Source organism: Pomacea canaliculata, linkage group LG14 (genome assembly GCF_003073045.1).
Source record: "Pomacea canaliculata isolate SZHN2017 linkage group LG14, ASM307304v1, whole genome shotgun sequence".
Taxonomy (NCBI): Eukaryota; Metazoa; Mollusca; class Gastropoda; order Architaenioglossa; family Ampullariidae; genus Pomacea; species Pomacea canaliculata.
The window spans coordinates 7,601,595-7,616,773 of NC_037603.1; the positions used below are offsets into that span (position 1 = coordinate 7,601,595).

The following is a 15,179-nucleotide window of genomic DNA, read 5'->3' on the forward strand; positions in this document are numbered from 1 at the left end:
CATGTTACCTCAGGGGTAACAGTAGTAACAATGAATAGACAGCGATACACGGACAACGGAGAACACACAGGGTGGAGGCAACCAGGGTACCCAGCGAACCCCTCCCTCTATTAGTATTAGTATTTCCCTCGTACGTGTTATTAGTTACCCCTTTCTCTCTCTCTCATAAGTTATATACCTTTCTTTGTGTGCTGGGAGAGCTTTGGGTACTGAGAGGGTATGGAGTACAGAGATACTGAGAGAGATACTGAGTACAGAGAGGTTCTGATTAGAGAGGTACTGAGTACAGAGATATTGAGAGAGATACTGAGTACAGAGAAGTTCTGATTAGAGAGGTACTGAGTACAGAGATACTGAGAGAGATGTACAGTGAGAGAAGTACTGAGTGTAGAGATACTAAGAGAGAGGTACAGTAAGACAGAGGTACTGAGAGAGGAAGGAAGCACACAGACGGTTACTGAGAGAGAGGGAGGGAGAAGTGCGAGCTCACAGTGAAGGGGGCGCTGTTTCACCTGCCATGTGTAGCGAGGCGAGTCAGTGGCCGCCTGTGGTGTCGGAGGAGAGCGCGGCGGTTTCCCGCTGCACGTGCTGTGGTTGGAGCAGGCGGCGGACCAGACGCCAAGATGCTGTGCGGCGAGGTGCACGTGGCGACGCCTGGTGGTGACGGTGGTCGGAGTCGCTTGTCTGCCCCTGACGGCGTTGGACGTTACGGCGGATGTGCTTGTGGAAGTCGTTGTCGTATCAGCTGTTGTCGTTGTCGGCGGAGTTGTGGACCGATGACGGCGCCGGCAGTGGTGGTTGTGGTGCTGGTGCTGCTGGTGGTGGTGGGACCTCAGGAATGTGTGGGTAGCAAGGACCAGAGTCACAAGCGGGAGTCGGGTAAGTGAGACATGTTGTGACTCTTGACACACCCGCTTTATTAGGGCACGTGACACACATGCTACCCTGTAAATCAACATCCACACAGTATGTTGTGACACACTCCGCACGTAACCATCTACCCGACATGCATGAACCACGTGTCACGTGATCGTCACGTACTGTAGCTGAACGTGACTCACGGTTTCTATCGCGTTAAACCTTGAGTAACCCTGAATACTGACATGCAATGTGAGTCTCACAGCCATGAGATGGAGGATAAATAATTATAAAACTGTGTAATGGTTGTGTAAAAATGCCAACATTCGGGTACAGGTGCGGGTATTCGTGTCACGTCGTTTAGCGGTGAAAATGTCTGAAATGATGATCTGCAGGTGTTCAACGAGAAGGTATTATAAACACTTTTGTGGTGAAGGAGGAACTTTCTAGCATCAAACCTAAAAGCTATTAAAAGCTTCGTAAGTTTGTATTACGATCCAAAAAGGATAAATTATCATAAACAAGATTTTTACTTAGTTGTTTGTCTTCACGTGGGCGGACAGCTCTTTCATCTTTGGAAATGATGGACGTACTGCGCATCCTCTGTCCCTAGTTGTGTTCTAAAAATAGATTTAAGATACAATACGAGGGCATTGTGGGAGTTGAAACTCAAAAACAAGGACTCATAATTCTTCCTGGATTACCTGCCTTATGGTACTACTCTGGGGACATAACTCATGGACCTTTCAACATGTGGGTTAATGGGGAGTAACTCACTGCAGCCGCAGCCTGGCCAAAGGTAAAATTCCTGATCACGTGGTTAGCACGATTAGTAGGGATACCAGTAAAAACATTTTCGTCCCGTGCCAGTGTGGACGCATCCTTTCAAGATGAGAGGAAGCAGTGGTAGCAGCAGCCTCGCGCTCATTAAGTCGGGAAAAGGTCAGAGGTCAAAACCCAGCCGCCAAGACCTGGTTTTAATTAATTTCTGAGGATGGTTAGAGAGTTATTATCATCGTCATTATCGTTCTCAATGACGATTTTATTACCAGGTTTCGCCATCTGTGTTTTGGGTGGCTGCCCTTCTCTGGGATGCGACCAGTGTCCAGTCAGCCTCCACTTGATTATTGTCTGCCCCTTGTTTTTATATCTCCCTTTTCTTCTGACTCGCTGCGCTGTTCCCAGCATGCTCTCCTATCAAGTCTGGGTGATCTTCGGACCACTGAAGAGAACCAAGGAAAGGGAAAACCGTTTGCAATGAGGGTTTGATCCAGTGTCGACTGAACATTTTTCAGCAGGTGTCTAGATAATTGCACACATTCTTCTCCCACTGCATCCCTAAAGGGCCTCGCATCAGATGGGAGAGAAGGGGATGCCTAGTAAACGGTCTTAGTGACGAATGAAGTTCCTGTGCAGAATCATTAATAATCTTGATACCATTGCAGACTGAAAAGCACATGTGTTCCCAAAAGTTCACCTCCACCCCCTTACACAGCACCCTACCACCCCAGTACCCAGGGTATAGCAGTTCAGACTCTTTTTTGACAGCAGTTTCGACTTTATTGAAGAATTTTTTTTTTAAAAACTTGCCCAATTTTATTCGTGGAAAATTCAAACAAGCAGGAGGTGCCACATACAAACAACAATGTCTTGAAAGCTAATTTCAGATTCATGAAAACAAACATACTAATTGTATTTTATGTCAGTACTTTCCTTTTTTCACTCGTTGACACACCTTTAATCAACCCTTGACCTTTCATCTCCTTGATTTCATTTTATCGTTGTAACGGTCCACGAGTTCTGTGTTGTTTTTTTGAAGTGGAATGACGAAGTCTCTGTATAGAGGTAGGGCTGTTTCCTTGGTGACCACACCTTTGTTTATTGTTTATTGTTTATTAGTGGCACCCAGGGTGGTATTTCAGTCGTGCCTTCCACGTAATAAAGCTTTTGCACCAAATTTACCAATTACCGTTAAACTCACGTGACTTCAACAACTACAAATTGTCCAGAACTTTGCTCACCCACTGGGTTCGGGTGAGTAAAACACATCCCCACCATCCGAGTGAATGCCACCCGGGTTTCCTTCTTTTCTAGCGATTTTCGCACGGAGGTTCAACCTGTGACATTATGAATTTCCACCCAGTAATGTTTATATTCAAACGAGGGACAAGAGATACAAAAAGCCTTTGAAGATTACAAATCTCAAGGGTTTGCAATGAGGTCAGAACATCCCTTCCCATGACCTCACAGACGTTGGCTCTCTGACTGGGTCACGTGACATTAGCAAAAATAAGACAAAGAAGACATTCAGACATACAGCATTCAGTGACTTCCTAGGTAAAAATGTTTGTCAGTCCACTTGTACAAACAAACAAACAAACAAACAAACAAACAAACAAACAAACAAACAAACAAACTTTGCGTGTTTGTAGGAGCTAATGTTCCGATAACTTCAGAAACTCGACCTCAGACTAATATTTGACTCAAGTTAGCCTTCAGCATCTGGTACCCGGTCTCCAGCTGTTTGTTTGTAAACCATTCCTGATATCACAATGTTTGAGCATTTCTTTCTGTACGCGGGATGTGGGAAATTATTCTATTTCACTGATTTCAACCCAACTCTGTGTGTGTGTGTGTGAGCAGTGAGAACCTTCAGTTAAGAATTATTATTCAGTAAGATCATTATTATTACCATTATTTCCTTCGGAAAGAGAGAATTCAGACGGTTGCTGTGGACATATCCAACAAACCAGAAGCAATTTCCATGATCCCAGTGGCTCTGTGTTTAGTCTGGTGAAGGAGGAAATGGCTGACTGGTGCCCACCCTCCCCTCACCGCCAGATGGCATCGCGATGTGTTAGAGGAGGATGGCGGCACTTATCTCCACCCAGGGTATTTAGCAGACGGAATTAACTCTGAGTTCGCTTTCTGAGATCTTCTCTCAGAGACACTGAAGAACAAAGTATCTGTAGGTGTGTGGAGGTTGTAAAGGAAGGTTAGCATCTCACCTGTAGAGCAGCAAGTTAACGGTTCAACGCTTTCTCCAGCCTGTGATTGGAAAACACTTCCATCCAGAAGTTTCCAGAAGGAAGGAAACTGATATATAATAGGAAAACAAAGGCAAAGGAAGGAGAGTCGTTTCCACCTGTCGGCCTAGATACGATGAACCACACACATCAAGTCAATATAAGAGAGATATAATTTTTACAGGAAACCGTGCAATAGATTGTTTGTTTGTTTGTAACTTGACTCCGGGAAAAATAATTTGAAGATCACTCCGAGTCGCGTGCAGGGACCAGTTGCTTATCACATCTCTAATTGTAAACACTGTTCGGCCTTACATCTTTTTAATCAGTTTTATACATATACAGAGCTCACAGTTTTATAAATGTTTGAAGTAAAATTGTTTTAAACAATAAAGAAACTGTTTTCGCCAGACGTTCGCTCCTGTCAGCACGTGTGCACCGCGTGCAAATAGCAAAAGATGGATTCGGGGAAAATCGTTTTAAATTTTCTTCTTTAGAACAGATTGAAGGTTTAGAAACCTGCCCCAGGACTGGAATTTTCAGACATCATGTTGAAGAGTTTATGACAGTTGAGTATTGTTTTTCTCTGACGATTGCATTTTTTTTCTCTGCTGTCATTTGTTGTTGTTGATGTTGTTGTTACTCTCTGGGGTCATCGAGTGCACGTTAATGAACTCTAGCCTTAACCATGTAAATATTAATTGCATCCATTCATTAAATTTCTATCTCAACTTAAAAGTTTCATACAATCATTATTTCAGCAACATTTTATTCAATCACGTTTTCCTCCACAGTTCAGTCAATCCTCAATTTCAGTCTATTTTCAAAATTTTATCGATATTGCTCATGATCCTATATTTCAGTCCATATTTCACACAACATTGATAATTTCAATCATACACACTTCAGCTGCATTTCACTCCAATGTCCAAATTTCAGGCGGACTCTACCCATCGCCAAACTTGTAAACATGGTACATTTAACATTCCATTGCCAGCGACATCTGGTGGAGAGACACGAGGTGGATGTTTGTGAGGACAAAGTGCACTCCAGGGAGGACTGGCACGGTGCACAGAAACTTTTTGTATTTTGATTGAAGACAGGATGGGGGCGAGTAGTGGAAGCCGTGAATTAAATGTCTGAGGCATTCAATCAAGGTGGGACCTTTCAGCTTGGACCTCTGTCAGGTGACTGGAGGACGGCGAGAACCTCCACACCCAGTTAATTAACCCCTCGCCTGCTGTAACACGTTCGTTTCTTGCGCCTGGCAACGAGTGATGGACAGGAGAAGACGAGGGAGGAGAGAGAGATGGATGGGGGAAATAGGGGATGAGAGGTAGGATGGAGGGAAGGAAACAGATTTGTCACGTGACATCCAAACTGCACTCTCCTCCAACAGGGGACACACGATGGCGCTATGGTTACACAGGAAGGAGGAGCTGGCTTCACTTGTGCTGACCTGCACTCAAGCACCTCGTTTCATCAATGTTTCTCCTCTCCTTGGTCATGCGATAGTAAATTTGCTATCCACTAATGCATCTTAATGAAGCCATTATCAAATAATGCCCTCAGTTTCAAGGCAACACGGCGACATGGAGAAGGTCGGACCTCGTGATTTGAGTCAGTAAATGACTTTTGTTGCCCGATGATTGCCGTATCGCTTGCCTGCGCTCAGCCAATCATTGCAATCCTATGATATTCCATGATATTCCTGTTACAGCCATTACAGGATCGATCAGGAGCTGGAGGCTGAGGTCATGGAGGACGCTTAGTTTTGGAGATGGAATATTACTGGTCGCGATCTTTGCTTTATCATGACATCGTTGTTGTCTGTCGATCTGTGAGTCTGTCTGTCTGTCTGTCTGTCCTTCTGTGGGTTTGTCTGACATTCGCACACAAATCACACGAAGGGCTGTGTTTTGAGTTCTCAGTTGTCAGAGCGACTACCCGCAGTCAAAGATGGGTGCAGCCTGTGTTTTGATACAGAGACAGGAACAGGTCCCGGTAGTGAGATGCGTTCAGCCGCAGCGAAACTCGTCCTCTCCCTCCTTCCTTCACTGATCTGCTCCTTACAACCTCGACAACCAGCGTAGCTGCGGGGTACAGCAGACGTGTGCTGTTTCCATCCCCAGGCTGTGGAGATGTTTGACACTCCAGGCAGGAGGGCAACACCTTCTACCCTCAGTCTTTCAGTTGTACAGAATATGATGCGTGTGTCTGTGTGTGTGCGTGAAACTGTGTGGTTGTGCGTTCGTTTATGGATCCATGCGTGCACAGAAATAAATTGGTGTGTACTGGTCTGAACTGAACCTGTCACATCGGGCAACGAGGCACAATGAATGTACCCGCACCCGTCCTCCCCACCCCACTGGTAGACACGTGCCACACACACAAACCATTCGCACGTGCAACACGTTACAGTTCGGCTTGGTGTCACGTGATCAGCAAAAGTGCGTGACATGGACAATAAGTGCACAGAAATAAGGGATGTGTGTGTGTGTCCATAAAGATTTATATGTGAGTTCATGTCCGATTCGAAAAAGTTACATTTTTAATTCGTTGTTTATAATTTTGACGCAGTTTCTGTTTACAATGCAAACATCCTCAGAGTGTGAAGAGGTTAATAAGCAAAACGCTTTGTATGTGAATGGAAGCAGTGAGAGGTAGATGGCACTAGTTGTCATCTTGTAATCTAGGCCTGAACTTTGTATACAAAAAGTGACTGAGAATGACAGTAACGAAGTACGTGTATATAAAAGGTGGAAGTGATGTTGTTCACACAGATATCATAGATATCAACCCATACCTGACACACACACACACCACTGCACACTCACACACTCACACACTCACACTCACACACCACACACTCACACACAGACACTTCATCACCGTGATGTAGCCTAGTTGCTGGCACGGCGTGAAAGGCAAACAACCAACCATCTCGCATCCATCAGCCGATTGCCGGGTGTCCGGTCAGCTGGTTTACCTGCACCTCGTTTGTGTGTTTACACTCTCCATCATATTGTTTGTTTAAGAGGCTGTCGAGCTTTAAGTGCTGCAGCCCCCGTTATGGCGGCTTCCTTGCCTCGAGCTGCGTCTTGCCTCCCTGCCAGTCTTTGTGCTCGTGTTCCAAGAACAGCAAGATTTAAGAAAAACAAAGCAGATACGTAAAGTCACTGATGGTCACGTAGTTGGAATGACAGTAGCCTCTTGATCAAATAGTTGGGTAGGATGTCAGAATAAGTGATCCTACGACAGAAACAGCAAGTCAGTGGACTGTTGCCTTCCCACATGAGATGCTTCTTAAGAAGAATGACTGCCCCTGTTTATACAGAAAAACTGTGACCGTTACTAAACATGAAAAAATTTCTCTTTTTCTGTATATTTACTCTGTAGAAAAAACATGGTTCTACTTCTGTATAAATATACCCCTTTACTCTGTAAAAGTATATCTTGACTTGTGTGGAGTAATGTGGTGCCAGACTGGGAGGCTAATGGCGGTCGTGTGTGTACACTGGTGTCCAGATTCCGCCACACCCTCCACGCTGCTGCAACGGCGTGTACACAGGCAACAGATGGCGAGGGTTTGTTCCTCAAACACTAGACCGGGTGTGTTACAACAACACCTCCCCCACTACTCCGAACTAGAAAAACAACCCCCCCCCCACTCCTTGTAAATCAGGTTTTAAGAGCAGATCGCGGGTGACTGCATCATTAATAATAATAAAGACTCACATCGATGTGGACTGCTCCTGCTTGGATGACGAAGGAAACTCGTTGTCGCCAATGGCGGCAGGTCTTAGCGGCTCCTCGATGGCTGCCTTGCTCATTGTGTCTTGAACTCGGCAGCAGACTGTCAGAACTGGTCGCCGGCACCAAGTAGATTGAGTTGTTGTTGTTGTTTTCTGGTCTTTCAAACATCAAGGCTGTCCCACAGAAACCTTTCCGAATGTTAATGTCTTTCTTTGTTGGTCGGTTCTTCTGTAGGACATGGCGGACAATACAAACATTTTAGACTTGCCGAAGCTGTTAATCCCGCCAGTAGAACTTTATTACAGGAGGAGTTTGGAAAAGCAAGTTCGCACTTCAGAAAAGGTGGTTCAGGAGGTATGCGACATTGTTTAAAAATAAAAATCCCGGTCAGATCAAGTGGTTAGCGTGAGGACCACGTAGACACGCGCCATTTGTCCATGAGGACCTCACTACAGGTCCAGTGTCCCTTCAAACTGAAAAGTTGGATTAGATGCCAGATAGCCAAATGAATCGTAAACAAGAACAAAAACAACAACAGCCACCAAACCCCCAGAAATAACAAACCTGACACAGTGCAAGCTGTGAAGTATCACCTGGCAAAATGCTCTACCAGCTAGAAAGGAGAGAACACGTGACAAAGGATGTAAGATCTCTTAGTTACCAGTCGCCAGTCTATAGGGCTAACGTCCGTTTATTACAAACTCCAGCGCTCCGCGAAGCTGAGATCAGGTTGTCATGCCACCCGTAAGTTCGCCACGTGACAGCGATGGAGAATATTCAGCCCTCCTCCCAAATACAAAAGACAGAAAGAAAAAACAGCCCACAGACGGTGCGGTCAGCGGGAGATGGAGTTTTGCAAACAAATCATCCGTCATGCCGCCTGGCGCTGGGAGGGAGAGGAAGGGAGGTAATGTCTGGGTAAGTCCACCGCAACAGTTGCCGTTCCTGTTGCAGACCGGAAGGAAAGGGAACACATACTGGAATAAAGTCTGGAATGTCTCCCGCAGCGCCAACAGCACGTGAAATTGTGCGCCGTCACAGGGAGGAAGTTGGCGGCTGCTTGATGAGCAATTTGTATTCACTTGTCTGATGCAGACGACGACGACGACAACAACAACAAACGTATCGGCCCAAAACACGATCTAAAATTAAAAATTAAAAATTAAATGCTTTACAAACATATTTATCATTCACATAGTATTGTATACCTCACATTATTTGAGGATTTGCCGATCTCATGTTTCTATTATTATTTTGAGTATAGCTGCTGGTTTGGTGACGTCAGTGGATTGTATCTGACGTCATGGATGATTACTTCCGGCTGTTAGAGTAGGCGGAGAAGCTGGACCACAATTTGATGGGCTGAGATGGCGGTCATTGCCCGGTAAGATGCAGACGATGTCAGGAAAACGGAAAGTTGTTTGGTGGTCGAGTGGGGGAGGGGTATTTAAAACTGGGGGTGGGAGGGGGAACACGACTTACAGGTTGGTCGGCAGAGTTACTGTTCATTGGCCCTCTTATGGTGCACTTCTGTCAGACTCCAGTCAGGACATGAGATGGGAAACAGCACAGAAGAAAAGAGAAGTATCAATCATTGGTCTCTCACATTAGACTAGGCAAGTAATTATCAATCATTGGTCTCTTTCATTAGATAAGGGAACCATTATCAATCATTGGTTTCTTGCTTTCCATCGGGAAAGTGTACAAAATGCATAAATGTTCTCCACGAGGAAAATTCATAGTTAAAATAAATAAATAGAAACCTGGATAGTTTGCAGGTCAGTCATTTGAACATGTTAGCATTAGCGGTGTTTGTGTGTGTGTGTTACTAGTGTTTCTCTGTGTGTGTGTTACCAGTGTGTGTGTTTGTGTGTGTTACCAGTGTATCTGTGTGTGTGTGTCAGTGGTGTTTCTGTGTTACTAGTGTGTGTGCTCGTGTGTGTTACCAGTGTGTCTGTGTGTGTGTGTCAGTGGTGTTTCTGTGTTACTAGTGTGTGTGCTCGTGTGTGTTACCAGTGTGTCTGTGTGTGTGTGTCAGCGGTGTTTCTGTGTGCGTGGCGGGTATCAAAGGAAGCTGGGTGAGGAGATCACGACGGATGGGGCTGGCAACAAAATAAACAGCCAACATCCTCTTAATTAATCTCGTCAAGGGCAACGAGTCGTCAGCCACCGCAAATTATTTCCATTACCAACGGCGTCCACAAGAAACATTGTCCGCGGTGTGGCGCTGTAATCACAGACCGGAAGTGCGTGAAGCGCCGCCAGACCAGCGGTTTGGTGAGACACGGACACAGCAAAGCCTTCTCTTGCCGGCTCGCCATCCAGAGGAGCAGCACTTCCAGGAATAATGAAATGCGATGCTGATTTATTGCCAGTGTGATGCTGGACTTGCGTGTCTCTTCGCTGTTCTCGAGAAATGAGTGGCTCACTGGATCAAGAGTCAAGCAAGGAACATTAACTCCGACAATTCGTTAGTCCCCCCACTCCCACTCAGCAGACACAAACACTGGCACTCTGTGCTTGTGTGGATTTTGTACAGGACTGTATACAAGGTTGTAGTACAAGACTGTACTTGGGGCCGCTCAACGTATGTAACGGACTGATATACTATCTAAAAAAGTAGTGTGCTCTTGTCACCTCAGACACACCTGGTTGTCTGCCCTTGGCACACGTAGCTCAATGCAAAAAAGACATTTTTTTCTGTAGGAGCAGAAAAAGCAGAGTGGTTCACCTGGTCTAGAGCAAAGCAACGGAAAGACAGAGCGGAGCCTGCATCTCTCTTGTACATCGGGTACCCAGGTACCCAGGTCTGCAGGACGGGTGGTGGTGGTTGCTAGTTACCCAACCTCCAGACTACAGTTCCCTCCCCGAACAGACAGCTTTCTAATGAGAAAACCAATGAGAAATGTGATGGAAACTTTACAATGTTATGAGCTCGGGTAGGAAGAAAAACAGTTGGCTGCAGCGACCTTATCTCACGGTGCCGGCATTATGGTAGTTGTATTTTTCTTTTTGTATTTTGTTTTGAAAGGTTGGAAATGTCAGGTCTACTTACCTGCGCTCAGTAGTCTTGTGGGCGGACTTTCTCACCTGCTGCCTCCATCCATCCTTTTCTTCCCCCTTACAACCCCCTCCTCCCCGGAGGACGAGTGGAGGACAAAGAAGTGAGTAGAATGTCAGGAAAAATATAATGAGAACTATTCTGAGAAAAGGTTTAGTATCGTTTAATGGTTATTGAACTCTGACCTATACAGTGTTTATGTACATTTGATGCACGTGAACGAAGTCTTGCTTCACTGGCTGCTGTATCCAAGAGTCTGTCCAGTTATAGCGAGAGGTGGTCAACAAAATATTTTTGAGTTTATTTGGATGTGGAAGTTATTCTATTTACTGATACGCAAAGTTTGCGAATATAAGCTTCTCTTTTTCTCTCATTCTCATCACACGCACACACAGACACCAGCGCCCTCTCACCGCCCACACGATTTGAACTAGGACTTCCGGCCTGTGATTGGTGGCGGTACAGATGACTGACGGGCCTGGGCGAGCTCTTGGAAAAAAAAAACTGTTTTCTTTTTCTTTGAGTTTGTTTCGGTTGCCAAGAGAGAGGCAAAGCCTAAGTTAAGTCTAGAAGTGTGTGAGTGGTAAAGCGATGCAAATGCAGGTCACGGGACGAGTTTGGAGCCAAAAATAAAAGAAGACCGAAGCCGCTAAAAAATGTTGCAGGTGAATTTTTTAGACTGCAGACTGCTTTTGCACTCCTCTCTTTACCCTTTGTGATTTATGCAACGTTTTTACATAAACTGTGAAGTTAATGATTTCAGCAATTTCTGGCTGCTCCTGCTCGCTCGGCGGTTTTTGTGGAATAAACTTTGATGTCCTGCGCTCAGTGTTCGTGCAGTCAACCTCGGTGGACTCTCGTCATTTTCTGTGCAGCAAACCGTGACGAACGCTTCACAGCAGCTGTTCATCTTGTCTCACAGACTTACGGACGTCACAGGGTCTGGTTCATCACACTGGTCTGCATTAGTTTAAACCTTGGAGAAAACTGGGAGGGAAGGAAAGAGTCAGTAGTGTTGGACAACTTGTCTGTCCCTGCAAGTACCTTTAGTCTGTTGGCCTGTCTTTCCAGTCCTACACCGCACTGCTGCAAGTACAAGTACTTTATTTAAATGGCAACACGAGCTCTCAGAAAAAAAATCGTTGGCAACAGATAATAAAGTATCACAAAAAATATATTCCGGTGATATTTTATGACGAGGAGGAACGAGAAATTTTATATTAATGTTTTTTTTTTTCTGAAGCACATCTGGATTTGTCGAGAAAACAGGAAGAGACCAAATTGTAGTATTTATAGCAATAGCACCGTCTGCATGAGCTACTCGAAGAGGAAGGATGGAATCCTCGGTAGAAGAAAACAGACCAGGACACAATGTGCTGTCGCTGAATGGAGTCGGATTGTACTCATTGTCGTTTCCTACATGAAGCTTAATGAGGAAGAACAAAGTTTTTACATCTATAAATATCTAATTTTGAACAGTAAAATGTCATTACGGCAGTCAGTTGTAACTTTATTAAAACTGCGATGTTGGAAATCAAACCAACTAGCAAAAAAAAAAAAAAAAAAAAAAAAAAATGTACAGGAGTTTATCTTAGGGCAACGGATATTTTTAATGTTTTTATTTTATTAACAATAATACACCTGGAAACATTAACTCCATGACATCCACCGATGTTTGAAGATATATCTTGAAAATTAAGCATAATTATGTATTCATATTTCGGAATTATTATTTAAAAGGAACTTGGTCTTATCCTAAAAAAACAAACTGTTGCCCTCGTGTTGTCCTTTAAGTTTTGCGCAATAAAGTGCGCTCCGCTCTCAACGGCTTCTATGCACCAAGGCGCGATGTTTCACGGCGATGATAGACGACAAATAAGAAGGGAGGATAAAAGAAGCTCGGCGAGGGGACACGTCATCGTCAGGCAGTTGCCGGGCTCCTCCGAGGAAGCACTTCTCCGCTCCTGCCTGCGATAAACACCTGAATATCGCTTTGCCACTCCCTTTCAGATGCCACATTAAAAAAAATCTCAGAAAGTTGCTTCAGCTCCTGTGTGTGCCAGGCCGACGGTGACCCCACGCTGGGGACGAGTGCAGCGGAGGTTTGATGGCGGCCTCAACCCACGAGGACAATTTACATCAGGAATTCCATCATCAGCTGCTATTTGCTTCCAGGGGCTGAGTGCAGCTCGCGGGATCCCACTTCTCTGGTACTCGAGGAGAATAGGGAAGGGACGATTGAGTGGAGGGATGTAACAACCAAACTATCAGAGGAGCTTTCAAACTGGTTTGTGAGGAAAAACTTTTATACACTAGAGTTGAAACAGGTTTATGGGTTTGAAACTGATTCACTGAGTTTTGAAACCGGGTTCCTAGAAATGTTGCAAAGATTATTTTTTACTACAGGAGACTTCACAAAGCAGACTAAAGAATAAGAGCGATTGACAAACAAAATCAAGATGAGCAATTGTCTTTAACAAGTTGATCAACTGATCAACGTGAAAATCACCGTCCTGTAACACAAATATATCGTCTTCTGACACAAACATATCGCCGTAGTCTCTTGTCCAACAGCGCAACTGACGTCACAGGGGTAGGGGGCGCTGCTAGAGAGTCGGTTGCTGTGCAAGATGGAGGAGGAATGCCTTGTCCCGCGGTAGGGGATGGACCCCTGGGGTCGGAGGGGGCAGCAACTGTTGCCGGCACACCACGTGTTCAGTTATCCCCCACCTCACCCTCTGGTCCGGAGGAGCAGAGGCGGGGAGGGAATAGGGTGGGGTACGACCACTGGAATAGTGGGAGGGGTTGGTTCTCACTCGTTGGCCGGTGTAGCAATATGAATCGTTGAGCCATATGAATCGTTGAAGCGAGGCATTCGAAGAGAATGTACTGAACCTAACAAGAAATAAAATACTACAAAGTTAAATTTAACAGTTGATAAACAAATGAAACTTTTAGGTTCCAATTATTATAGCTTGCAAGTGATGTGGATAGTGGACTATTTTTGTTTGATATCACTGCGCGAGTGGGTGTTTGATCGTCTGCTAAAGAGTAAATACGCGTCAAATTTAAATAAAATTAACATGAAAAAGCTAAACACATACAACTCACGCTTTATTATTGGTTTTGATTTAGAAAAATACCACGAAAATGTCTGCTAATTCATTCAACAACACTAGAAGATCCATAGTTTCTACGCATGAGCATGCCTCGCTTCAACGGGTCATATTAGTCAACGATTCATCCTGCTACACCGGCAGCGATAGGGTTAATACGGGTGGAATGTTGGGGTACCAGCACTCGGCAGTTTGACACCGAGATTCCTTCTCGCTGCACATTTCGTCTCACCGCAACAGGGTACTTCTGTGATGTCATATCCGGAGTGACGAGTGCTCACGTGACTGATGATCACGTGTTAAATTTCAACCAGCGTGAGAACATCACGTGGTTATTCCTTCCAGTCTGTTCTTATGAAAACAAACCACTACAGGTCTTTATATCTCTTTATTAAAATAAAGCGTGGGGTGGGTTATTGATGGCAGGTCATTACATCTCCTTATTAAAAACAAAACAGAAGACAATTGGCGTGGGGAGGAAGGGGAAGGGGATGCTGGCCCCCTACCGTGAGTGAGCTGTGTTCGCCCAATAAACTAACAAAAGTCTCCACACACAGACACAGACTCCACATCCGTCCCCAGCAATTAGGCGAAACCCTGGCAGCATCCCTGTGACTGCGGGTACCCGGAGTGTGGCAGCTGCCTGCAGTGAGTTGTGCTCAGGCAGCTAATAGGCAGACACAGTCTCTAACCGTCTCCACAACCCCTCCCGCGGCTTTTATTGTTGCTCGCTCAGTGGAATGCGAACCTTACAAGTTACTGTCAGTTTGAAACACAGACTCACAAAACTGTTTTGTTGAAGCTTTTTTGCGACTGCGAATCTGCGAAGCACGAGGCTCGTCATGAACCACTCACAACAACCTTGCAAGGCTTGTAGTCTGAGGGCTGAGGGCAATCAAGATGGCAGCTTTATTCGCCGACGATGATAAAGATGTTTTGTCAGCGTGAGGCCATCTCGACTATAATCCACATAATGAAAACGCTTCATCAACCTACAAAAATCAAAATTAAAACTTCATAAACCCTCTGTAATCAACATTCACTAGGATGTGGAGCTGATTTTGCTCATCACTGAGTGAAGCTCAGCACTAGATGCCACTACCCCGAGTGTAAGGGACGAGCTCCTCCCTCTCCTTGACATACCCGCCTACAAACAATGTCAGGGTGGAGGAGAGTTCAACAACTCGGATGTCGGGAATTCGCAAACACTTTCCTTGTGAAGATCTCAGCCAATGGGAGAGCTTGGAACAAATGATATAAGTATATGTGTACAACCGTTTCATCACGATTTACCTCCCTCTGCGCAAAGTGATGTGTAGGAGAATGGAAGAAAGATATCTTGCACTCAGCTTTACTCATCCA

At 45.1% G+C, this 15,179-nt stretch overlaps 1 protein-coding gene across 1 annotated transcript in view; it reads left to right on the forward strand.

Annotated features, from left to right (window-relative positions):
• The first annotated feature begins 538 nt into the window (after positions 1-538).
• Positions 539-15,179, forward strand: part of LOC112555444 — a 45,142-nt gene continuing 30,501 nt past the window's right edge. The window contains exon 1 of the mRNA XM_025223849.1: positions 539-879. Within this exon, the coding sequence (XP_025079634.1) occupies positions 624-879 (256 nt within the window). The 5' untranslated portion in view covers positions 539-623. The remainder of the gene's footprint in view (positions 880-15,179) is intronic.